General features: G+C 39.0%; 1 protein-coding gene across 9 annotated transcripts in view; it reads left to right on the top strand.

Annotated features, from left to right (window-relative positions):
* LOC134563799 (tripartite motif-containing protein 2) overlaps positions 1–26,820 on the top strand; it is a 69,964-nt gene that overhangs the window by 24,201 nt on the left and 18,943 nt on the right. For 4 of the 9 annotated variants that reach the window (XM_063422071.1, XM_063422073.1, XM_063422070.1 and 1 more), the window contains exons 2-6: positions 7,675–7,856; positions 10,018–10,255; positions 16,438–16,589; positions 17,274–17,454; positions 20,404–21,127. In XM_063422071.1, the coding sequence (XP_063278141.1) occupies positions 7,723–7,856; positions 10,018–10,255; positions 16,438–16,589; positions 17,274–17,454; positions 20,404–21,127 (1,429 nt within the window). In that variant the 5' untranslated portion in view covers positions 7,675–7,722. Of the gene's footprint in view, positions 1–7,674; positions 7,857–10,017; positions 10,256–16,437; positions 16,590–17,273; positions 17,455–20,403; positions 21,128–26,820 lie in introns of those variants that run through there. The other 5 variants (XM_063422075.1, XM_063422074.1, XM_063422072.1 and 2 more) reach the window with 3 other exon arrangements.

Here is a 26,820-nt window from a genome sequence, read left to right as displayed (position 1 = left end):
TGCAGACCATTAATCTTAACTTCTAGTGTTTGGATGACTTATTTAATATTAGGGAAGATAACAGTATTTACCTATGACCGCTAAGTTAACTGTGATTTTTTTTGGTAGCTTCCTATTTATGGCCTCCCTTAAGAATATGAATTCAGGTTGTGTTTGGAACAGGAAAAAGAATAAGTTATTCAAAACCCAAGACATTTACAGGGGATGACAACAGAAGCTAGATCACTCTTCCATGGCACTATGAAAATGGCATGTACTATGTATTTTCTTCTCGAGAACTTCAGTAGTCAGCAGTGGCACAGATAAGGCAACCGCAACAATGAAACGCAGGAATTTTCTGAGGAAAAGTAGCCTATTCTTTTTCAAATAAAAACAGAAAAGCAACAAAGAAAACAAAGCATATAATGACCACCCCCATCTCCCAGCACAAAAGATGTACACATACAATAAACCTATTTGAAAGAGTCTGGTTGTAACTGCTGTGGGGGTAAAGTGCAAGATTGAATCATCTTCCTCATTGCTAAGCAGAAGAAACCCACATATCAACATGTAACAAGAAGAATCTCAGGGAAATGCCAAGACTTTTGTCGCATTTTCCTTGCTACAGTAGCACTTTTTTTTTTTTGCTGAAGAAGCAGGATAATTTGTGGAGTATCAGTTAATTGTCAGCGGGCAACTTCTCAGAGTTAATTGTAAGAGAACAGCACTTTGAAGGAATCTCTTGTTTGGAGTTGTATTTCCCTATGAGAGTGGCTACAGCTGTGGCTCCAGCAGTCTTCTTTGGCCATGAGGTATGTTATGGGATCAGTTCTGAGGGGTATGTAGTCCTTACCACTGACCATGGTAATAGGAAAATGGAAATAGTGATTTGAGTGATACTGGTCATTCTGTTTCAGTGTATGTAAATAGGTCATTTGAAATGCGCAAGGAAAAGCAAGTAACTAAATAATATCTACATGCTTCTGTCCAACAGTCTTCCTCTTCTGTTCTGGGGGTGGCAATCCTGAATTTTTTTTCACGTAAGTGTCTTTGTTCCACTGGCAGAAACAAAAGGCTTTGGATCTTCTTGTTGTGGGAGTGAAATCTGTTGCTTGTTCTTTGCAATAGGGATTCCCCAGATAGTTTAAAAAGAAAACCAAAAAACTCCCCGAACCAAAGATAAAAAACCCATCTCTCCAAAAACATGCCTGAAATCTCTGGCTTTCTTTTTAACTGTGACTGCTGCTGTACAAATGCCTGCTGGTCCTGAATGTTGGATCTAAAATGAAACATACCTTGTGCTCTCTCTTTGATTGAGCTCAGCACATGTTAAGAAAGAGAGGCAGTATTTTGGCACAGCCACTCCAAATCCTAATACATGCAGACATGCAGCCTGATGTTTCATTTAAGGTTATAAACTGGATTACAACATGCCTTCACCCTGTGGGCATTGTCCAGGGAAACCAGGCTGGACCTGCCTGATGCACAAAATGATCTGGCTAATTGATCGCAAGTGGAAAGTAATGTAGGTGTGCAGAATTTGTATTTTTAACAGGAATTTAGATTACATTTCAGTCACACAAAATTATTAAGAATACTACTTAACTCATCAATTCAAGAATGGGATAAATATATTCTGGAAACTGTGCTTAAAGAACTTGGGACAACATTTTAAACTTCTAAAATAGCAATGTCTGTCCTAATTAAGTCAGGGTAGCAAAGAGAGTATTTAAGCCCCATGTGTTTTCTTCCTGATGCAAATAGAGCTTTATGTTCTTTTATTTGTGAGAAGCTTTGTTAGTCTTAGTTAGCTGAAATACTTGCACATGGCTTGTTTTTTTCAGAAGAAAAGATATACTGTATTTGGAGATGCAAATACTACCTTGTCTGCAAAACCCACCAGCCTTTATACTGGAAGACAAAGCTAATTTTATGTTGCTTTACTTGAGTGCTGTCTGTGTATTCACAACCTTCTCTGCATAGCTGAAAACTAGCAGGCACCATTTTTTTATTTCTTTGGTAACAGCCTAGTAAAATAAGAGTTGATCTGTGAATTTAAAAATAAATTAAGCAAGTGAATAGATTAACTATGATAATACACCTTTGCATTAATGTTTATAGAAGAGTTGAACACTCTGTTAGCTTTGATTTGATTCTCAAATTCTTTTAATATGAGTTTACTAATTACTGCCTTGAATATTTGACTTGAGACTGAGTCAGGTCAAATATGTGGCTCTGTACTAGAAGAAGCTGCTGCTGGTTTGTGTGTCAGTAGCACAGTTTTCCAGAGAGGCTCTTTGTTTCTGCTTTAAACATCTGGAGAGAAACAAAGAGCATTTGTGGGGTCTTTTGTTGCTTCTGGAAGTTGAAGCAGGGAAGAATTACATTCCCAGAAAGACCAAGAGTCCTGGAAAAATCCGAGTGGAATCATTAAGTGTTAAACTTTATCTTCTCTGTAAATGAAAGTGCTTTCGTTTTATCTCTGGCAGCTGTCCTGGTAATGGATGTTATGTAATATTTACTCTCTCCTTTGGAATGAAATATTTTTTTCGATTTGTGAGTAATATTTGCATATGTATGTCTTAGCTGCATTGACATGCCAGATGCACAGTGGTAGCTGTCTCTGCCTGCTAATCCTGTAATAACATTCTGGTGACCAAATTCAATAGCCCTGCGCGGAGCCTCGGAACAGCTGATTGCTGAGTAGGGAGGAAAAAAAAATAACCCAGCGAATCTGGTTGCAGCTCTCTGCTGCATCCCCATCCCACAATCCCTTGCACCATTTGCTGCAGTCTTTCTACACAGGCTGAGTGAGAAAAGGATGTGCTAAATAAAGATTGATTGGTTTGAATCCTGAAGGGGTCTCCCAGTTGTAAATGACCCAGGGAGAAAAAAAAAATTCATGACGACTTCACTGGGCCTCCTCTTATTCTTGCATTTTTCTTTCCACCTGTCCTCTTCATGGAATGGAGCATCATTCCTTAGAGCACAAAATCTCTTGTGCATCTAATAATGATTGTGCTGTGATAGGGATTCCTTAACAGTTTTATGCATGAGGCTTGAAATATTAACAGATGGTTTGTTCGTTTGGATTACTGCGGAACTGCAGCTCCGTCCCTGCAAGGATTTTATCCTCAGCACTGCACTGATTAAGCTATTTTTCTACAAAGATGGGTAGGTCTGTAATGCTCAAGTTTGCTCAGTTTTATTCCTGGTGGCTGCTGCTGGGTTGCTCCTGTTTTGGCCCCTGATCGTTCATTACATTTCTGCATGCTGTAATAATGAAGAGGGTTGCTGTGTTTTAAACAAGGCACTATGCTGATTGCAAGAGTGGGAGAGAAAGGAATGCAAATTTAGCTTGTCAAGCCTTTTACACAAATGATTTGCTCAGTCTGTTCTGTATTGGCTAATCTGGGGGCTGCTGCTAGAAATGGCTTGAATCTGCTCTTTATTCCTGCAGACTGTGGACAGGTGATCTATCTGTTTTAAGGACTTCTAAGCCTCAGCTCTCCCAGTTCTTGAAGCAACATTATTGAGGTTCCCCACCCTTTTTTATGGCTGTGGAGGCCTAACTGTTCCTTTGGAAACGTTGCCATTGGAAACTATTCATTCATAGTACATGAATAGATCCTCTAGGTTGTGAATACCATTGATAAGAGGAGGATGAATAAGCTGCAAGCAATTTGTTCTCCTCAGGCTGTACTTTCAGGCTAGTTGCAGCTCTGGCTGGGTGGATTTCAGAGACAGCAGTGTATCAGTAACACAGAATTGTACTCTTTTAGGAATAAAATCCTGTGAAGTGAACAATTACTTGATTCCCCAATGTCTTTTCTCGGCTGGGAAACTAATAGAGAATTTTCGGGAGTTCCAGAGCTCATTTGAGGATACCTGTAGAAAGGGTGCATTTTTCTATTACATGTCTCTATTTCCCTGAAACAACTCTTGTGGAACTGTTATTTGCTGCACCTAACATGATTTGTTTTTCTTTCCCCCCTTTTCCAGTGCTATAGGAAGTTCCTTTCATATGGGTGGGGCCGCTCCCTGGCTTTCCTGAAGGCATGCACGCATAACGGGACAAAGCTTTCCACTAGCTTAGAGAGCCATTGTTTTCTCCTTTCTTTGCTATCTAGTACATTTTAAATGAAAGTCGTATCTCCAAGCAGAAGGAAAAAGAGTAATGATGTTTCTGGCTTGGCTGGGAAGATAGCAGTCCTTGAGTCTCAAAGGGGCGACAAAGGCAGTATGTTTCAGAACCCTCTACTGCATTTGGTTTAGCGAACATGAATTTGGGGTTGAGTGTGTGTGAGTTACAGATAAAAGGGTGGGGGCTTATGTCTTGTTTGTGCAATGTTTCCTAGTCCTTTAGTTTTGCGTGTTTAAATTACGAAGTGTAACTGTATAGAGAAGTAATAACCCTGTTTTTGAACCTCATGCTTCAGCTGCGTATTTTGACTGTGAGACATACTGAACCTCTGAAAAGCACTCTGGCAGTTTTTGAGCACAGAAGACACTACCAAAAAAAGGACTTTTTCCTTGTGAAAGTCGTGTTGCTTTGCAAAATCTCCCACTGCTAATACATTTAAAACTTATGTTGCTGCAAGCATCGTAGTAAATCAGAAAAAATACTGTCTGGTGAAATTTAAAAACATTGTCTAAAATATCCAGATTTTTTTCAGATAGTCTTTGATTGTACAGTTGCTTTCATTTAGTAAATGGGCAAAATCATCCTTCTCATAGCTACATCACATTCATCAAGATTACATTAAAGGTGGAGTTGCCTTAGAGAGCTGCAGAATCCTGCAAACCTCATACTTAAAACGTTTTTTTAAAGGGACCATTTGAATAAGAAATTGTACCAGGTAGTGGCCAAAGCTTGAAATGTATGGGTGAAATTCTATTTCCAGGTGCATGTTTTAAATCTGATTTACATGAGCACAGGGGATAAATGACAGTTATGAACTGCTGCATTTCCGACAAAACATAGAATATTAAAAGCACTTATTTCTGAATCTTTAATGGTTTCTTTCACTGACAAAGCTTAAAGTACGAGCATTTGAAAAAAAGTGGTTGGCATGAGATGTGTGCAAAATGCTAAGAATTACTTTATTTTGCAATGACGGGAGAATGTGAAAAACGAAGATGAAAAACAGGTTAAACCAATATTTTTTTTCAGGCAGCAGCAGATTTTCTTGTGTAAGCACTGTTTGCTGGTATAGTTTTACTTGATAGGAGAAAAATGAAATACAGAAAATACCTGGTTGCTAGAGAACTTTCTTCTGTTAAATAACAGGCAGCATTCACTGGAAACCTATTCTTTCATATCTTAGATACAGGTTTTTTTAGTAGTTTGTGTTCAGTCTATAACAAAAAAATTATACTAGTTGTGTGCTCAGTTTGGAAACCATGCTTTTGATAGGAAATCCTCCTGCTTCTGATTCTTGATCTTCCTGATTCTGTTTTGTTTGGGTCCCTGCACCTAACATTTGGAGAGGGAGAGCAGGAGGCAAACACAGATGTGTAAGTGGTGAAATGTTGCTGATGTTCTGCATGTTATTCTGCCAAATTTATGAATATGTTAATGGGTATTTGATTGTCTGGTCTTTCTACTCTGTTTTGTAAAAGCCAGATTTTGGTTCCACTTCTTGTAAAGCCAGCTTTAACTCAAGCTTTTTAAAAGTAACACAGTTTGCTATTTGATCTCCAGACTTTATTCAGTATGATTTATGTCATTTAAATAGGAAATAATAATTTGTGTTTGTGTAAAACTCTCATTTTATCTCACTATGGGGAAAGAATTCTAAAAAATATTTAAAAATATGGAGGAGGCATGCAAATATTATCAATCCTGAAATCATGCATTTTTGGATCTTGAACAAACATGATATTTTATGACTATTAGAGCAATTTTTATCATTGCAGTTTCCCCTTCTGTGGAAAAAAAGGAAACAAAACGGCTTGCCATGAGTGTTTTCCATCTAATTAAATGTCAGTTACTGCTCTTGGGTATTTGAACTGTGAAAACTTTGTGCTGCTGTATTTGCTAACAGAGACAATGCCCCAGGAACCTGTTACTAGGGAAGCCAGCACAGCTGACTTATGATCCATAATCACTGTCATTATCCTAGAAATAGCCCCTTGCTCAGTGTAGTAAGTAAAATATACTGGTATGGCTAAGCACACACAGCTCAGGAAGAGCAGCATGGGTTCAACTCTGACAGACTGGTGTGCCATTCATCATTCAAGCACAGGAAGAAGACCTAATGTAACACTAAGCAATAAAATGCTACACAGGTCACGCAAATAATTCTGGAATTGAACGACCTTTGGGCATGATCAGCAGAGGGCTTGTTGTTTCTGTCTTGGAAAGCCTGAACTGCTCTCAAGCTAGATCTCAAATTGTCTGAAAAGTGCGACTAAAAAGGGTTAGAAATTGTTTAGGAGGAAGTTAGACTCCTCGGGAGTGTACCTGCAGAGAAGCAGCCCAGCTGGGCTTGCAGCTCACAGAGAAGAGGAGCCCAGTTCTGCTGTGGGTGTGGGAGGTCTGGCAGAACTCAGTGCTGCGACAGTTGTGCCTGCGCCTCCCAGCACTTCAGTCTGCTAGAAACACTGATGGAGAGGAGTTCATGCTGGTCCACCCTGCCAGGGACTCTGCTTGCCGGGTTTTCCTAAACTATTTTAGCAGGCAGTTTACTTTTCTCTATGGTGCTTCCTTCCTTTTCCTCCTGTCTTCTCCTTTCACATTCTATTCTGTTGCCTATAATCTATATCTCCACCTGAAAAGAACCTACATTTTTCTCTCCCTGTGCCTTTTTCCAGGACAGGAGGCATTCCAAGCCTGCTGCCATCTCTTTAACCTGCGATTTTAATTCTAACAGTTAGTAGACTTTTTTCTTAGCCTTTTATTTCGTGCTTTATATGCCAGACTGTGAAGAATCCTCAGTCCTAGAAACATGATTCTTACTACTAGTTCTGCCTAGAATGACATTTTTCTTGCATTTGTTATTTGGATGCACTTCATGTATCCTTCACCCTATCATTACTGATTCTCAGTGGCTATCAGTTGCCTCTTCTTTGCTCTGTTTCTTTTATCATGAGGATTTTCATTTTGTCTACCTCATCTGTATTGGTGACGCAGAATTTGAGCATTCCCTTCCCAGGGGCTGGCTGGTTCTGGAGCTTCCTTCTTGGGGGCTTGCTGGAATCAAAATCTACCATATTTTTGGCAAGGCCAGCACCGACAAGAGAAAAATTCTTTTAGGTGAACGGTTTCCAAATTCTATCTGTGATGCAGCCAGTTGACTGGCTGGTGCAGTTCCAGTTTGAGCATTTTGCCAGCGGTGCTGTAGATGTAAGAAATCCAGTGTTTGTTAGCACTGGCTGAGCCTATTGGCACGAGAATGTTTTTATCATGGGTTTTCTTTAAAACCAGACAGCCCCATAACTCTTTCAGTCCGGAGGCAGCATGCCTTTCCAGAATGCTTAGACAGAGGTGTTGTAGATGTTGCTGACCGTTTTCCTGGCTCTCATCAGTGATAAACCATTCTAGAAGTTTAATTCTTTCTTGTTTTGGTTTTATATGGAAATACGAATTCCTGCATAAAGATGAAACATGAGTGTATTAGTCAATGATTTTGTTATTTCATGGAGTTTATAAGCTGTTTTTCTTCTTTTCTTCTTTTCTCCACCTCCACCCAGCAGTGTGCAGGGTAGAAGGGAACAGGACCCATATGTCAGTGGTCTAGGATGGCCAGTGAAGGCTCCAACATCCCAAGTCCTGTGGTCCGTCAGATTGACAAGCAGTTTCTGATTTGCAGCATATGCCTGGACCGTTACAAGAACCCCAAAGTACTTCCCTGCCTGCACACTTTCTGTGAGAGGTAAGTCCTTTCCTCCTGCTGGTAATTCAGGATTTGTGCTGTGCTCCAAGCACAGCACAAGGCATCCCTTAGGAGACAAGGACTTTTTCCTTCACTTGTAAATGTTATGTTAAGGCATGATAAAGTCTAGGAAGGCTGGAGAGGCAGGGATGTAGAAAAACACATTTATGGCAGGCAGGAAAAAGAGACAGCAGTAGCATGTTTGGAATACATTCCCTTTATGCAAGAGTAAACAAAAAGTAAATCCAACTTAACTAATAAATACGGTTACTACAGTGTGAAAGGGGATGATAGCCAGAATTTAGACCTCAAATTAATGGTCTCAAATTTATTCTGGTTATCATATCATTAGAAACAATTAAAAAAATGTTTGTTGATTTACTAAGCCAGTAAGTAATTATCCCATTCTTTAATATCCAAGGGTTAGACATGATATATACATTATTAATAACCTGAGATTAAATGTCTTCATTATTCTGCAGTTCAGTTGACTGAAGTGGAAAAACTCTCTGGAAAGAGATGTGATAAACCAGCAACCTGCCTTTTACTGTATTTGGCTGAAAGAATTGAATATGCATTATGATACTTTAATGTTGCATTATCCATCAAATTGTGGAGAAAATACAGCATCTGTAGAAAAGTTAGCTGAAGAATTAGTGGATAGAGTTCTTAATCTGACAGTGGGATGCAACTCTGGATTGTATATTGAATGGCAGGAGAATTTTTATAAATGGTATGTGGTGTGAACATTTACTTAATTTAGGAGATTTCCACCTCTTAGCAAGACTTGTGGTGTGAATCTCTAACTTTGCACATGGTGAAAGAAAAATTGTTGATCTCTGCCTGTGTCAGATGAACTGGCCTTTTGTAGAAGAACAGGAAATCCCAGCATTAAAAAGGCAGCACTGAAACTCCTACTATCAGTGAGATAAGATTTTCACCATCATGTGTTAAGTTTCCTGACTTTTGTTCATGTGTGAGACCTAAGGTTAGGTTGTGGTTTTCACTGTAATCCTCTTAGGCTGATCTTGTTATGGAGAGAGTCTGGAAGAACTCTTCCAGTGTAGTGCTGATGTGCAAAGCCTAAGCTCTGCTTTCTCAGAACCCTCACTTGGGGGTCAGGAGGAGGGCTGCCAGGGAAGATGAAGAGTGGGTCAGCCAAAGCCCTTGGAAAAGGATAAGAGCTGTGAGGCTGTGTGAGGTCACACACTTTCTCTCAGTTGGCATCCCATTTGGATGGAGGAATTTGGTGTAGCAATGCTCTGCTTAAGAACTGCATTCTGCAAAGCTGCTTCTGCTTACAGGACCATACTGAATATGTCATATTGCATGCAACTATATATTGCATGCCCAGCCAGGTGTTAACTTCATTTCCAAGGCCAAAAGTGGCGTTAAGTCTTACCTAGGTCAGCCCGCTGCATATTGTGCGTATTGTTGATTGCTGAACTTTTGTGTCAGGTTTATACTCTGTGAAATGCATTTTTTCTGAAAAATGCCAACACCGCCTTCCCAATCAAACACAAACAAAATTTCCTCCAACGCTCCCCTTAATATAAACTGTTATAACCTAGCATGTAGTTCCCTGTGTCATAAAGAAAGGTCTGTTGATTTTGGCTAGCTGCCAAATAACTTTCCAAATCGAAATAAATGAAAAGATTTCCTTTGGTTTCATTGGGACCATGTTTTACCTCTGAAACACTAAAACCACAAATACAAGTTATTAAAAGAGATTCTGTTGGAAAGACAAGGGTCAAGCACCAGTTAGTCAGTTAAAGGCACAGACTCAAATACTTGATGCAAGTTCATGTCTGTCAGTCTGTCACTTTATTTGATAGTTTAAAATTTTTACTGTCTTGTGAGCAGGATACAGTAGGTCTGCAGCAGTCTGAAAGCATGATCAACTGCACAAATGTCTCAAAAAAGGCATATAACTCTTTTAATGATGTCTGCTTATTGAACCATTTTTTTCATGTGGCAGAGGAAAAAACATGTAAAAAAATATTCCCCATAACCACTTTTGCTTCAGAAACCTGTTTGATGTACTTTTCCTTTTGTAAGGGTAGCACTATTTCAAACTAGGTCTTTAACTGATGAAAGGGTTTTTTTTCCTTCTTTGATGATACTTTTCCTTTCTTTCTCCTTCCACCTTCCTTCCCCATAGGTGTTTACAGAATTACATTCCAGCCCATAGCTTAACCCTTTCTTGCCCTGTGTGTCGCCAGACCTCCATTCTGCCAGAGAAGGGGGTTTCTGCACTCCAGAACAACTTCTTTATTACCAACCTGATGGATGTCCTGCAGCGAACACCGGACAACAGCATTGAGGAGTCCTCCATCTTGGAGACTGTCACTGCTGTTGCTGCAGGCAAACCACTCTCCTGCCCCAATCATGATGGAAATGTAAGTGAGACGGCCTCCTGTGCTGTGTACAGGTATTGATATGTGCTGACTTGTCTGGATTTCTTTTTCTAAAGAGAAAGCAGGGAAGTGGAACCACACTATTTCTTTGATTTTATAATACATCAGCAAAAGACAAGCGATTCTTCAAACTAACTCAAATGCTCTTAGTGGAGTAATGAAGTAGTCAGAATATTATTTTATCTTACCAATCATCTGGGAAGATGCTGTATTTTGGCACATTTGGTCAGAATTATTGTCCTTCAAGTACTAAACCTTGTGCCTTTACTTCTCTGGGTTGGGTTTCCTTAGCCCTCATGCTTGTAGCATCAGCTGTTGTGTACCTGTGTCTTTTTCTGGCAATATGTGACAAGGACCTTATGAGCTTAACTGACCTGCACAATGGGGCAGTACCAAAAGGTATGTGAACATGTTAATATAGAGCCAAATAAAAGTAAGTCCTAGCTTAGGGTGCTTTGGATCAGCACAGGCTAGAAATAGAGAGCTTCTGTTTACCTGCAGTGTTTTGTATCAGTTATTGGAGGCCGCTTTGTTTTTTCCCTCCACTTACTCTTCTTACCTAGCATGTCCCCATACACATCCTCAAATCATATCAGTATATTCTTTGGCAAGTACCCCCAGCTGAGTTAATATTCACAGATTACTGCAAGAACAGCTCTAGTTCTGCTTACTTCACAGTTTTCAGTGTTAACCTGTGCAACTTCATGGTAGGCATGTGAGTTCCTGACTCACAGCTAAGCTTATGCAAACATGTAAGTAGAGACTGCAAAACTCAGCCATGCTGTGTTCTAAACTGAATGTTTGCTTCTGTGCAAGCCAATAAACATATGTCAGTAGTTTAAGACAACTTTCTGGGGGCTGTTTTATTTGATACTCAGTGTAGGTACACTGGTTGTATGGGAGTAATTCAGCTGATAGATAATGATTACTGTAATGGAGGAATAGCTCTGTTTCTTTTCTGTTGGAATTAGGTGGACTTGTAGAACTGATGTTGGACACTCTGATTAATGAATAACTGGTGTAACTTTTTTTAATGTGTACTGTACCTATGTGTGTGTAGTGGTTACTGATTAATGCATTCCTAGTTTTTGTTTGCATTTTATTTGCTCTCTTTAAAATGAATCGTAGTTGTTTTCTGACACAGCCATTTTGATAGGAGCCATTTGATTGTGAAATGCAGAAAATGGTGAAAATTAAGGTTTTATTTATTTTGTATTTTAAATTATCAGCTGATTGTTCTTTGGGTGTGTTTAAAAAACCTGGCTTGTCTACAATCAAAAATATGCTACCTTATACCTCTCTGAGAACTCCCTTATAGGGAGAGGTGCATTTGTAAGTCCCCTAAACCTACTTGGCTTGCCTTGAAACATAGCATGTCATTTAGGATGCTTGAGCAGTGTGTGATGGGAACATCCTCTCGCTTCAGCAAATATCTGGGAGGGTTGGGGATAGCCTGAGGAATACTCCAATTTAAAGCTTTGTGAAGCTAAGAAATGAAAAGCTAAGCGCACACATTAGTCCTTGTGATGGGAGGGGCTGAGATAAGATCTGGGGAGAGCTGATTGAGGCTGGCCAGGTGGGTCTGGCTGCAAGGGTGCACAGGGCAAGGTGCTGGGCACCTTAGGCCTCACTGAGGAAATGGGATTATGCTGGCTTCGTAGGTTCAGGACACAAGAGCAGTGTGTGGCAAGTAGGTTAGATATTAGGAAATACCTAAAAACCTTAACCCAGAACATCTTTCCTGGAATGCGTTTCCCAGGGAAGCAGTCACAGCACCAAGCCTGCCAGAGTTCAAGGAGCATTTGGACAATGCCTTTAGGCACATGGTGTTGGTCCTTGGCAGGATCAGGAGTTGGACTTTGATGATCCTTGTAGGTCCCTTCGAGCTCAGGATATTCTGTGATTCTAAGTGCTGCTAGTAACTTTACTGGGGGCTTCAGGAAGTGAAAAAGGATCGAGCTGGCAGCTGGAGGAGAATACCTTTACAGAACCTGCAGTCATTCTCCACTAAATCCACCCTCCATTATATTTTACATATTGCTTGGGGTAGGGTCAGACCCATTGTATTTTTACTATTTGCATCAAATATATTTGTTGTATATATTACCATTTTTTCTTCATATTAGCTTGGAAATAACTTTCTGTTTAAACAAGTTTTTTCAAGAATTTCAGCCATCCTAGACTTAAACCTCTCTCATTAAAATGAGATAGAAATTGATACAGAGATACTTTCTCATTTGCTTGCCTATCTCTGTGTAACTTAGTCTTCCTCAGGCCATGTAGATTAGATACTTTCCCTTCCCAGTTGATCCTCTATTCCATCACTCATATTTTCCATATGTGTGTATGTTTACTTTATTCCCACTGTGCACATCCTCCCATCTGCTGTTGTGGCTTCTTTGTTCTGTGTCTTCTTATGAAGAATGAAACTTAGTTTGTAGTATCTTAATACAAAAGGTGGTTACCTGTGCCTGAACTGTAAAAAAATGCTTTCTCCTTTTGACCCAACATGGAGCACAAGTGAATGTTCTTGTTAAATCAGGGTAATAGGGCACATAGAGAACTTTTGAACCTACTAGAAGATTCTTATCTTCTACCTACACAATAAAATAAGTTTGGTTTTATTCTCAGCAGTGAAACACCTGCAGCTCTTGTGTATAAAAATATTCAGATCGGAAACATTGATCTACAACCATTTAGGGGCAGGTACAGAAGCCAGGGCAGGGAAGGTTGTGAAATTCTAACTCCTTTGTATGTAATGAGTGGTGTAGCCTCTGAAATGTCTGTACCTGGGCTTTGTTTGAATTTGAACTGAAAACCAGCTCAGAGCAGAGAAGCATGTTTTTACAATATAGAAGGTGGGGCAATATATTTTCTGCCTCTACAGTGTAACAAGAGAGGGTACACAGTATTAAATTAAACACTTAACAAGAGAGAATGTCTTATCTCTAACTAGCTTTTTCTCAAAATATCCTAGCATAGCTTGTCAACTTTACTGGCATAAGATCTTGCTTACAAAACCATTTCCCGGGCTTGTGGAGGTGTTGCTTACTGCCTGTATGCTATTGTCTTGGAAAAATAAAAAATCACCTGTCCTTGATACTGTGATGAAGTGACTTCATATCTTACCTTTTAAACCCTTGTTTTTTCTCCTCACCTCTGTAATTCCCACTGTGTCACTTATTCATGTATCACATTAAAGTGTAATCTTTGGGTTAGGCAAAAGCTGTGACTAGGGAGGAAGAAAAACCCACATTCTAAATTTTATCAGGTATCTCAGAGGTGCCCTGAGGTAATTCAAACTTAAATTCTTCTGAATTTAAAGCATACAAAGCTCAGGTGCACACTAACCGTGTGACAGAGGAATTAAGCATGTGTGTGTGACATGAGGAAGGTGAGTGGAAAACAGCTGACTCATCCTTTTTTTGTAGACTGCTCTTCTAATTCAAACAAGTAGCAGAGAATGAGCAATGTGATTTTTCAAATGTGATTTTAGAGATGGGGGGATTATGATTGGAGAAAGCTTCTTCCTCAAGACCTGAACTTTGAAGGGCTGGAATTAGTGTGTCTGAAATCCAGTTCAGAAGTGCTTGCATCCTTGATTATGCAATTTTAAAAGTTTCTGTTGAATTATAATAGTGAAGATGTGCATGGGTCTCTAGTTACATCATTGTGTTGAAATATGCTGGTCTGGTTTAAAGTGGGAATTAGTGGATGGGATTTCAGAATCAGTGGGTAATAATTCACAGTTCATTACAGCTGATGGGAATGTTCTTGTTGAATTTGGTGGAAATACAGCTGAAGCCAGTGCTGGATGCTACGGTATATCCTGCCCAAGAGCTCTGTTGAATTTGGGAAGAAGAGGCAAATGTCTGAGATGTTTTGTAAGGCAAACCTGGCATAAAGAAAAATTTTCTGAGAGTGTCACGAAATGTGGTGCCCATGTTGGGCATGGAGGGGAGAGATGAAATGCCAGTAATACTTGTCTGTCTGTAGTTAGAAATTAGTCTTGCCTGATTAGAGATGCTAGAAGAAAAATCTTAGGAAATCAGCCTATCTAGACAGTTGAATCCTGAGTTGTATTATTATTAGGTTTTCCTTCTCCTTCATCTATGCACAATATAAAAACTGTAGTGGGAAATAAAAGCTGCTTCTCTCAAAACGTTTTGAATTTGAGGCAAAGACAACTATTTCTATATAGAGATACAAATTAGGTTTTTATGATTTGTTTGCTATTATCATTTGAGCTTTTGTGTTTCCCTGATGTTTGAATAAAGAGGAAGAAAGTTGTTTAGACTGAACAACTTTCATGCCAGTGAGATGTTTCCTTTCTTCTATTAGGTGGCTGCAGATACAATGATGTTTATTGTGTGGTGGTCAGTAGAAAACAGAAATATTAAATTACTCTAATCACTGTATCCAAAGATAAAAATACTGAATAAATAAGCGGCTTCTTGAAATGTCCTGAACCTAACCATTAAATTATTTAGAAGTAGAAAGATGAATTTTGGACACTCATGCAAAAGAAATATTTTTTTTCCGGCCATATAAGAAGATTTCAGAGTTTCCTAATAAAATATTCTTCATTTTGGCTGCTTTTGATTGCAGACTTTCGAAGCCTTTGAAAAGAACTTAAATCCCAAACTCTGTTTAACTGATTTCCTCTATGCACTGTAAGAAAGCATCACATCATAATGCCTACCAAAGTAACTATCAGGCTTCGGAGGATCTAAGCAACGAGACTGCTAAATTCACAGTGACTGGAGTAGAGTTCATGAGGGTTGACATTGTTTAGAAGGCCTACCTTTTTTTTTTTTTTTTTTCCCATTGCTGAATTATTTAATGTTACACAGGTTATTTGGATCAACTTTTAAATTTTGTCAGCTTACATGAGTGGCTGACAAATGACTAAACCCTCACTGCATGTGAATCCCATGTAATGTGAATTGAGATAAGAGGGAAGAATGGGAATAAGACAGAAAGGAGCTTATCAGAGGAAAATCCCTATTAATACTAACAGCCACGTGCAAATCATGGTTCTTGCTTCCCCCTCCTTAATTCTCAAGATGACTCTGAGCCAGCTATTTTGCACGGTGCTGTTACAAACCCCTCTGCTGCGAAACCACCTAAAAACAGCTGGTTCTACACAACCATCTCATCAACCAACAACTCCAGCGCAACCATCTTTGTGCAAGATTTCTGAGTGCCAGAAGCATCAGCTGAATTATTCAAGATTCTGATGCTATGTTCTGAATGCAAAAGAGTTGCCAATGTCTTGCTTTGAAGCATATACTATGAACTTCCTTATATCCTTTTTAATAAGCCTAAATGCTATGTGCCTAAGGAATCCTAGCTGTAAAACAAAGTCTCATGCTGAATTTACATACATGTGCATTATTTTGACTAACGTATTATTTGGGACACAACACTTCTCTCTTTCTTTCCCTTCATTAATATAATCCGAATTTGGGGTATCTATTACATGTAAAGATGTATTTTTATCTTTAAAGAGAATATTGCTGGGTACTTAACAGATTGAAACAATCTCCTCCTCTTTCAAGTGTAGATCAGCACTCCTATTATACTCTCAGATATGAGGTTTTAATGGTTTTAAGGGATTAGTAATGGGATATAGAGATCTTTCCCTGCAGCGTGTTGGTTCATTTGCTCTCTTCTAGCAAATAAACTTGCTGTTTGGTGATTTCCGTTGAGTTTGTGTTTCAAGAGTGGCCCTGTTATGAAAAACAGCCTAAGTTTACACTTTCTTTAGCAGACCCTAAGAAGGGTCTAAGGCTAAGGATCGAGTTAGTGAGGGTAGTTAAATGCCTGGTTTTTTGAGTTCTTTCATAGAGTACATAAGAGAGACACCAAAATTTACTATTACACAGAATAAAGATGATGTTAGGACCAGCAGTGAAGTCCAGCATTGTTCACGGGCTGCTGTTCTGACACTTTATGATAGAATAAAATGCTTTTAAAGGAGCATTTTGATATAAAAATATGTAAGAATAACAGCCATCTTTTGGGCAGTAAGTTGTTGGTGCATAAGAAAACAGAAGCTTTGTCTCAGAGCTGAGCTAATAAATGAGTTCGAGACTCAGTAAGATGTGCTTTGAGTTGTGTTACTCTGCAATGTTTGAGTGTAGATTTGTGCACTTTTCCAGGTGATGGAGTTTTACTGCCAGTCCTGTGAGACAGCCATGTGCCGGGAATGCACAGAGGGGGAACACGCAGAGCATCCCACTGTACCACTCAAGGATGTGGTGGAGCAACACAAGGCTTCCCTCCAAGTCCAATTGGATGCTGTCAACAAAAGGTTTGGAGGCTCCAATGACTATTTTCCATTTTCAGTTTTATCACTGGCTTCCTGTGCTGACTGGGATAGATGTTTTAATGTGCTGGTGCCATGGGTATTTAATGGTTTTAATGTGCTGGTGCCTAGGAAACAGGGATAGTGAGGCTAATACAAGGACAAAAAAATCCATTGAGTGGGATGTACTGAAGGGTTAGCAGAAAGAGCAAAAGATTCCTATCGGTCTTTTGCAAAAAAGTCTTTTGCCATTAGAAATACAAGTGTTGTCCAAAGAAGGGGCATAAAATGCTAGGAGGAAACTACTGTACAATCATGAATTTAATGGTAGCTAAATAAATAATGCTGGGTGTTAAAAAGACTGGTACAAACACTGTGGTGGGAAAATGGCTTAAAAAAAAAAAAAGAAAAAGTGGGATAAATCTAGTTATGTCTTCTTGAATAGATAGGCGTCGTTGTTGGTAATGCCTGAAGTCTAATGGATTTGCACAGGGGAGGACTGTGGCCTAGCCTTATTTTATCAGACCAGACCCACTGTGTGGTTATAAAAGGAATGAACTCTACTTCTGGGAAATGACTAAATTTAAAGACAGCTGCTGATGAGAGGGTTTAATCAAAAGATACCAGGGCAAGGGCCAATGTTTAATGACTTTTGAAACAGCAACCTTTGTAATTTAATTCCTCCCTCAGGCTTCCAGAGATTGACTCAGCACTTCATTTTATATCTGAAATCATACACCAGTTAACCAACCAAAAGGCTAGCATTGTAGATGACATTCATTCCACTTTTGATGAACTCCAGAAGACTTTAAATGTGCGAAAGAGTGTGCTGCTTATGGAACTGGAAGTGAATTATGGCCTTAAACACAAAGTAAGATGCATGTTTTGTTTCAATGAAAAGTTGTTAATTTAATCAGCCATTTTTTACCAATGATTCAGGATGCCAGTTTGACAATGAGAACTATGTTTTCTGGAAATCAGGTGCTGCAGAGCCTTGCTTGTGGGTGCCCAGCCTTTTAAGATGAGCATGAAGATACAGGCCAAACAATTTATCCTGAAGAACTGAGTAATGCTATCTGTTTTGCTTCAAAGCACTGTTTTCCTTTCCATTGCTTGGTAACATATTTCATATTAGATGTCACCTGCTGGAATACAAAAAGATTGGAGGGACATCTCACTTTCTTAGACAAGAAAAAAAAGAGTGTATTCACTCCTTTACTTCGTATCTGGATGGTTGATTCTGAGGGTTTTCCCCCTGTGTTGCAGACCAGGCTTCAGAGGAAGAAAACAGAAACCTGTACTTTTACAAAGCAAAGCCTGTAGCCTGGTGGGTAGAGATTTTGTTGAGGATTATTAAGTCTTAATCAGGAAAATGAAAGAATTTAGTCCTTCATTTCCTGGATATCAGTTCTTTGCTTTATAAAGAAAGACTTCTCCCTGAAACTTGCCTTTAAAAGAAAATACCATCAATAACTGGAGTTTCAAGAATGCCGTTACTGAGCTGCTTGAGCATCTCCAGAGGTCTGAAGTGGAGGAATGCTGCATTCCTGGATGTAGAACAGGCTTGAAAACATCTTTAGAAAGGTGCTGAACTGCTGAGCCTGTGGAAATGGAGAAATTCTAACATATGCACAAAATACATACTTCTAGGAATATAGGGAACCCAAAACCATTTGGGCACAGAATTTAGTGATCTCCAGAGTTAAGCAGCAGCTTACAGAAGTTTGTAACTTGGACTTAGATCCCAGGTTCATCTAAATGTATTCACGATTTCACAATATATTCAAGATGTCACACTTACTTCCATAGCAAGCAAATATATTCTGTTTGTGTACAAAGTCTACACAAAATAGAATATTACATTAAATTATCTTATTATTGTTTAAAGAGAGTTAAAATAATTTAATAACTGTAGATGTTAGAGAATCACATTTTATGAAGTTGCACATAAGCAGTAAAAGAGGCATCTACCCTGTTTGTGTAAAAAAACCCAACTGAAATTGGATTTTACTTTTGAATGCCTAGTAGCCCTGAAAAATACAATTATTCTAATCATATAAAATGGAAAAAATGAAAAAATAAAAGGGCTACACTTTACTAAAAAAAAGTTGGCAGTTCAGTTGTCCAATGGACTGAAAGAATGTAAGATATAAAATACTCTACATGCATTTTAAATATTATTTATGTTAGGATTTAATATTTTCCATTTTTGTAATGACAGAAAACTGCTTTAGGAAAGTGTTGATTTTAAAACATAGCTGCAAATTGATTTTCTTTTAGTTTGTGGCCTGTTATCTGGGGCATGTGAGGTTTTGTCTTCCTGGAACCTTATTTGCTCTCTCTTTAACTACTTATGTCTTTGAATAAAGACCAAACAGATCAGAAATGCCTTGTATTGCATTCTGAGAAGTTTCTGTGTGCCTAGAAAAGCAGATGTCTTGAAGTTTGTTCATTCTGTTTTAATTGCAAAAGATTTTTTTTGTTATCACTTTCCATATCAGTAACACATGAGACTGGATTTTGTCCAGTGGATGAAAAGCTTAAAGCTTTGGAAAATTCAAGAAAAAAGTGCCTTTAGAATTCAGTGTCATTACATTGTATGTCTCAGCAAGGAAAGAGTATTTCATAGTACTAAATACATCCAGTATTTAGGTTTACTTTACATCAATTAAAATGTTTCAAAAATATTTACAGTGATGGTCAACAAAATAATTTCTCTAATCCACAGTCACGTCTAGTAACTTTGTGCCCTAATTCTTCTATGCAGGAGAAACACATGAAGTGTGTGACTGGGTACCTTTGTTTGGGGATTTTATCAGTGGATATTGTGGGGGGTCAGATGAAATGTTTTCTTGACTATCATGAATGTCTCTGCTAGGTTGGTATAATTTAGGGATCCTTTTTCCAATTCATTGCAAAATTGGTTAAAAAAAAAAAAAGTTAGCCCTGTTCCCAGCCCACACCTAGCAATTTTGAGGTCAATACTGTTTAAAGGATTTTAGACTGAGGGCCTGAACTGACCCTCTAATAGAAGCTCTTTCATAGTCTTAAATATGGAGGGGCTACTTGATGGCCACCAACATTCTGGCTACTTAATCCGACTCTTCCCATTGTCCACAACCTATTCTATATATTTTGCTTTCCTGCCTGCTAAAAGTGAGGAATCAGTTCACTTTCTGCTAAGGAGATTTTTCCTTTCTTCACTTACTTAGTTAGGCAGTCCCACTTTTCCTCAGGATGGACGTGTATCCAGGCTTTGAGGCTGCCTTGTCCATCTCCATAGAGGAGTAACCCACAGATTCCCTTGACTCTGAAGAAATATTATCAAGAAGCCTCTTGTAGCCTCTCTTATTAATGGACTCATGACTCTAAAATATCTCTGCACCTGTGAACACAACTCAGTTCCAGTAGCTGTCTCATTAACTGTGACTCCTAAAGTTGGATGGGGCAGGGTTCAAACTTCGGCATTTGTTGCTGCGTTTTTGCTCAAAAAAACCTCCGAACCAAACACCAACAAAAACTCAAAACAAACCACTCAAAACCAAACAAAACAAGATAGGTGGGGCAATAATTCAGTATACTGTGACAGTGAGTCTGTAAAGTCTTGAATCCCCAAACCAGGTTATATTTTTGTGTTGCAGCATTGTATTCCAAATATAAGTTGGTGATCAGTGTGCCACTTCTTCTAAAAGAGATGTTTAAATGAAGCTCTAAAATAAGACATTATAAATTCAGTTCCTATAAAGATGTTTAGATGCTACATCTTCCTGGAATAGGTCTTGTAACATGATGCTAATCTGGTGTTTGGTAATGCACACAGGTCCTCCAGACACAGCTGGACACCTTACTAGAAGGACAGGAAAGCATTAAAAGCTGCAGCAACTTTACAGCCCAAGCCCTCAACCATGGCACTGAAACTGAAGTGCTGCTGGTGAAGAAGCAGATGAGTGACAAGCTGAATGAACTGGCCGAGCGGGACTTCCCACTGCAGCCCCGTGAGAACGATCAGTTGGACTTCATTGTGGAAACAGAAGGCCTGAAGAAGTCCATTCACAACCTGGGGACTATTTTAACTACCAATGCTGTTGCCTCTGAAACAGTTGCCACCGGTGAGGGACTGAGGCAGACAGTGATAGGACAGCCCATGTCCGTAACCATCACAACCAAGGATAAAGATGGGGAGCTCTGTAAATCTGGGAATGCTTACCTTACTGCTGAACTGAGCACGCCTGATGGGAGTGTAGCGGACGGAGAAATACTTGACAACAAAAATGGCACCTATGAATTTTTGTATACTGTTCAGAAAGAAGGGGATTTCACTTTGTCACTGAGACTTTATGATCAGCATATTAAGGGCAGCCCATTCAAACTTAAAGTGGTCAGGTCAGCAGATGTGTCTCCTACCACTGAAGGGGTTAAGAGACGTGTTAAATCTCCAGGCAGTGGTCATGTGAAGCAGAAAGCTGTGAAAAGACCTGCAAGCATGTACAGCACTGGCAAAAGAAAAGAGAATCCCATTGAAGATGATTTGATCTTCAGAATAGGTAGGTGACTTGGCTGCCTGTTGACATACTTAAAAATAGTTCAGGGAAACTGAATGAAAAGGTTTAGTTATTGTAAAGCTGAAGCTGTAAGTAGGGCAACCTGATAATACTATTAGACCTTGACTTTTGTTTGCAACCAATCTTTAATTCCTGTTTCAGTTGAGAAATGGATACATTTGATTTGGGATGTTTTAAAAATTGTTAATATTTATATTACAAAGCTTTTGGCATGGATTAAAGTAATTTCAGCTTTTAATTTGTGCTTCTGTATCTCTTGCTTCTAGTGAGCAGTTTCTGGCGTGACTAACGAACAGTGGTATGGTTTGGCTTTTATTGGTAGTGGTGTTGTTTTTTTTTTTTTTGAAACTACTCTTTCCAACACACCATAAACTCTAGAAGTCTTAAATGTTTTCCCAGAAGTGCAGAACCTTTTAATTCTTTTGTGATGCAAACATGACCATGTGCTTATTTCTGAGTTCTACCTTTTCTCCTTCTTGACCACTCAAAACAGGAAGATGTATTTCATTAGAACAAGAGCTATATGTGTCTCAGAGCTTTTGCTCCATCAAATCTTTTGGAGTGTCCACATTTGGGATATATGGATCACTATTTTATATAAAAAACAGAGCTGAGAGTAATATTTCTTGTTCAGTTTTCAGCCACTTATTTCATAGGATGACCCTACATGGAGATACTGCTCTGGGCTTCTGTGGGCTTATGTGAGCATTGTCTGAAAGGTCACAGCTGTAATGGCTCTAGGATTTTACACTCCTCCAAAATATGCAAAATTATTGAGACAGATAAAACTTCTGACATTTTCACAAGGATTGCCTTCATGAAATTAATTTACTTCCAGTTTCAGCTCATATAAAAAAAGTTATGTTTTGGTTCATTTGTTGATGAAGTAATGTAAAGTTTATAACTGTTCTCCAACACAATTGTGTATCTCTGTTTTGAACCCATTGTTGAATTCCTCCAATGGCCCTGGCCAAATCTGGATCTGTATTTTAAACTGGGCAAGATACATCTTCTATTTGGTCTGCCAGAAGCTTGCACAGCTGTGTTGGAGAATCACACTGTAATATTCCTCTGGGCATTCAAATCTATGGAGTGTCCTATTGTATATATGCTGATGTATGGGTTTTATGCACAAGTAAATTGATCAGCTGCTAGCAGGGGATTGTTCTCCTGCTAGTATTAACAAGAGACAGCATTAATGCAACATCAGTGCATTTTGTTCATGGGTGTATTGTATCTTCTGCCAATTCTGTGTTATTTGTGGCTTTTTAAATGGCATGTGGTTGTCTTCAGACATTCCAAGGTCAAATTATTGACTACACATTCATACATTCATGTGATTCATTATTTACAAGAGCAGAATATTTTCTGCATACTTCTTTTCTTTCTCAATACTTTATATCCTCAACTTATTATTTTTTTAAACAGGTGTAATCTCAAAGACTGTGTCCATGCAGATCTGCATAGCATGTCCTTAGTCTCTACAAATGCAAACAAGAATGTTCTTACAATATCTAGAAAATAATTGTTGCCCAGTGGTTTTGCTACCTCTACAACTGGCAGGAAGCACTAAAATGAGAAGTCTTTCTTTCATTACCCTGCTTTTGTGCCTTAGACCCATGCTGAGCAGCAGAGGTGAGGGGTGTTCACAGTGTCAGCCACTTCCACCTTCCCTGGTAAATCTCTTCCATGTCCTTCAAGGAAAGGTTAAGAGACATGGTTGTCACCAGCTGCTCTGTCCAGGACCCCATCTTGTGTTCAAGTTCTGCCATGCTGCACTGTGTGCCTTGGTATTTTTTCCCTTCTGGCACTTTTCATGACTGGGTTCTTTGACACCTTTTAGCAGTAGTGGTGCTATTTCCCACTTTAACTGCTTTTTTTCTCTTCATTTATTTATATTTGGAACTGGCATCAGATACAGCCAGATGGAGAGTTGGCCCTCTGCTAGAAAGTTAAATTTTCCAATTTTCTATTTCCTCAGGCTGTTTAGTTGTCTGTTCAGTCATGTAACTGAGCATCTAAGTTTAGCTGGTAGATTAATGTGTAAAAAAAATGCCTTTAACAGAACTTCTGTCAGCCTCCTCACTAGGTGTGAATGTCATCTTCTGGTCTGTTATCAATCCTGAAAGCAAATAGGAGCCTTACTGTGAATTTACTCCACATAAAAACTCACAAACGAGGTCTGTGTCATAATAGCTTTAGTGCAGTTTAAAAAGCAGGCTTAGAAGGGGCAAAGGGATTTTCATCAGGTGTTTCATAGAATCACAAAAAGAAAGAAGTTTGGAAGCAATCACACTGGGTCATCTGGTCCAGACTCCCCGCTGTACAAATAGGAATGCCTAGTAATGGGAAAATAGGGAAAGGGAATGGGAAAATAGTAAAGGGAAATCCTTTTCCACTTTATTAGCTCAAATCCCTCTGATGCTCCTTGTGAACTCTGTGGGGTTGTGATGGTCAGTGTGGCATTTTGCCAAGCCTGCATTGCATTGCAGTCATACCTGTACTGGACAGGGAGGGAAGAACTCTTGATACCACGTTGCTTGCAAAGTCCCCAATGTAGTTACGATGTGCTGATGACAGAGACCTTGCCTGGATTTGACTGTTGTTAATTGAGGTTTGGCTGCTGTGGCAGCAAAGAATTTCTGATTTGCACTTACTCCTAGGTTTGTGCATACCTGTCTGGTGATCAGCAGGGGCTCTGCTGCATGAGTAGGGCTTGGAGGTGTCTTGGCCAAGCTCTTAGGGGCAGATGCTGTGTGAAATGAATTAACACAAATCAGTCCATCTTTACTACCAACAGTGTGTGGGCATATCTGCCAGAGTTCCTACTGAATTACTCATTCCTCTTTAAAGGTTACAAACAGTGTGCCTTCAATGAACAGACTGATTGATTTTAAAACTTGAGGTTATGTGGGAACTTGGATTAGAAAGACCGACATTTCTTTTACAGTAAGCACATAGAGTTAAAAATTCAGTGCAGTTTAACTACAGAGACTTTTGTGTTTCAGCTGCATTTATTATGAGATGGGGCATCACAGCCTCTTAATGTGGAAGATTTGACTAAATCTCTTTCGACACTCTGAGGAAAAAAGAAAGTAAGCTGGGAAACGAAAAAACTCCTTGATGCCTGTTTATGCATTATGTATGTAGACCTTTCCATGCTGTTTAGTTCTACCCCTTTTTTTCTGTGCCACATAGAAGAGTCCAAGAAGAATTATTTGAAGCGCTGTAGGCAGGAAAGAAATTGTACCTACACAACAGGTTATGGCCATTCAGAACCTATTAATCTTCCCAATAATCTGTAATATTTCTGCAGCTTGATTTTGTCTCTCTGAAATTATTCCCTTCCTGCTGGAGGCACTGACATGTTTTTTTCTTTGTGTTTTAGGGAAGCTGGGGAATCTAGGTTAGCAAGCAGGGGGGTTATTATTCATATTAGTAAAACTTGAAAAGCAGAAAACACTCCTTCTCTTACTATGAGCATCAAAAATATACAAGTTTTTTCAGATTCCCAGGACTTAAAGAGCTAATTCTTATTACAGTTACATGATGTTATTTTTAACATCTCCTGTCACTATTAATGGGCCTTTAGATTATTTTTTTTTCTTCTTTTTGGTGATACTCAGTATGACATCTATTGCTCAAGAGTAAAAGATTGAAATTGTGAAGCATTTTATGTGTGCTAGAATTGTCTTGAGCAGAGACAGAGCTTTCTTTGCTGAAAGCTAAGTTAATTGGTTTGTGCTAGTTATGCTCAGTAATACCAGTAGGAATTAGATAGGCTAAAACAGATCTCATTGTTACCTGTATACAGAAATGGCATAAAAGGAGATATTCCACAGGCCACTGATCTGCTTCCTAATAACTCTGTTCAATCTTCTCGTTATGAAATCTCTCCTGTTTTCTCCCAATCCCCAGCAGCTTGCAGTAAAATATGTCTTTTCCTCCTTTGTGCCATGCAGTAGATCAGAACAGTGGGGAGATAAAGCTGGGCAATGATAGGCACAAAAGATGCAGGCTTTCATCTGTTAGCCAGGCTTCTTGGGAGACATTGGTATGAGGTTCCTACTGGTTACAGGCCTGTGCAATTGAAAGGCTGGTGCCTCCCTAGGCTGAGGAGAGATGAGTGACTGCCCATGATGGAGAGAAGACAAAATCTGAAATGCCGTGATACAGAAGGGTAGTATCTTGCAGTAAAAGATTAGATGAAGACTCTCTCTTAGGCAGGTATGTTCATAAGGAAGGAATTTCTGCTTACAGAGGGGACCTATCATCCTTTGGTATTGCAAAGTCAGTAGCAAAAGCCTGCTTTTCCAGAGCCTGACATGTTTTCCTACAGGCTTTCCTCTCATCATCTGAAGTGCCTGCGCTTGGCTTCAGATCTTTGCTGGCACAGTGAATTATTCAAAACGGAAAGTTCAAAGTTATCTGATCTCCTCTTGCACATACATTAGGAAATAAACTTTCTTCTGCAGAGGAATTTCTGCTGTTGCAGAGGGGACTGTATGCAAATTAGGAACTAGGTGATAGGTTTAATAGCTGCAAAGTGCTAGATACTAAGACATTACATGGAGTTGAATTTCATCTACACACTGTGCTAATAAATTGCTATTTCTTAAATAGCAATACTTACTGTGAGTAACTTTTTATATATATCTCTCTTATCTTTAAAAACAAAATTCCTTGACTTTCAAGAACGCTTTTCAAAGGCTAGGGAGCATACATTCTATAAAGTTTGTGCTAGTTTGTTCCAGATGCTCTAGCTTATGCCTTCTCTTTTCTAACAAATGTTTTCCCTTTACTCTCAGTAGTAAAAGGAATGTTTCTCTCTTTTCATCCATTCTCTTTGGCTAAGAAGCAAAAAGGAAAGTTATCATTAGCATATGGTGGAAAAAAATTGCTGCATGCATCCCTCAGGCACTGGGTTAAAAAGAATAAACAGAAATGGCTCAAGTATGGGTAATGTAATTGATATGTAACTCACTATTCCCTGAATATGAATTTTCCCTTGCAGTACAAAACCTGAGAAGCATTTGCCGTGTTTAGAGGATGAAGCAGATGGAGTTGAAAAAATAAGTCTTGAAACAAAGGGACATTCTTGCAGCACTGAGCGCAGAGAAATTAAATGTTACTTGTTAGTCAGTGACAAGAAATATGCATCCCACAGCCATCACCACAGAAGAAAGAGGGTTTATTATGAGCATACACATTCCTGATGAAAGCTAAATACAAATTAGAGCTGATAAATATGTCTCATATTAGGCATCACAGTCAGAACAGTTTTAATCACTGAGCTCCAGGATATTTTGGAATGACTAAAATGAAATACAAGTTCTTCAGTTAAAACCATATATTGGAACCAATTAATGCCAGATACACAGCCAGTGAATCCGTGTAAAAATATTTCACCAGGAAAAGCAACACTGCATCCATGTCTTGGAAAGGACAGCTTATAGAGTTAGTGGTTGTTTGGTGGGCTTTTTTGTTTTGTTTCAGAATTCCTTCATTTATTATGAATAACCTTTGAGTCCAAGATCATAACTGGAGTCTTTTCTAAAGACTCCTGAGCCTCCTTTGCAAACAAATCAGGAATTTGAATCCTGTTCCTGTGTTCCAGGTGTGATTTGGACCAATCACTTTGGGGCTGATGTTTTAAAGACATCGGTTTGCTCTGT

Source organism: Prinia subflava, chromosome Z (genome assembly GCF_021018805.1).
Source record: "Prinia subflava isolate CZ2003 ecotype Zambia chromosome Z, Cam_Psub_1.2, whole genome shotgun sequence".
Classification (NCBI taxonomy): domain Eukaryota; kingdom Metazoa; phylum Chordata; class Aves; order Passeriformes; family Cisticolidae; genus Prinia; species Prinia subflava.
This window is presented reverse-complemented; position numbering and strand designations above follow the sequence as displayed.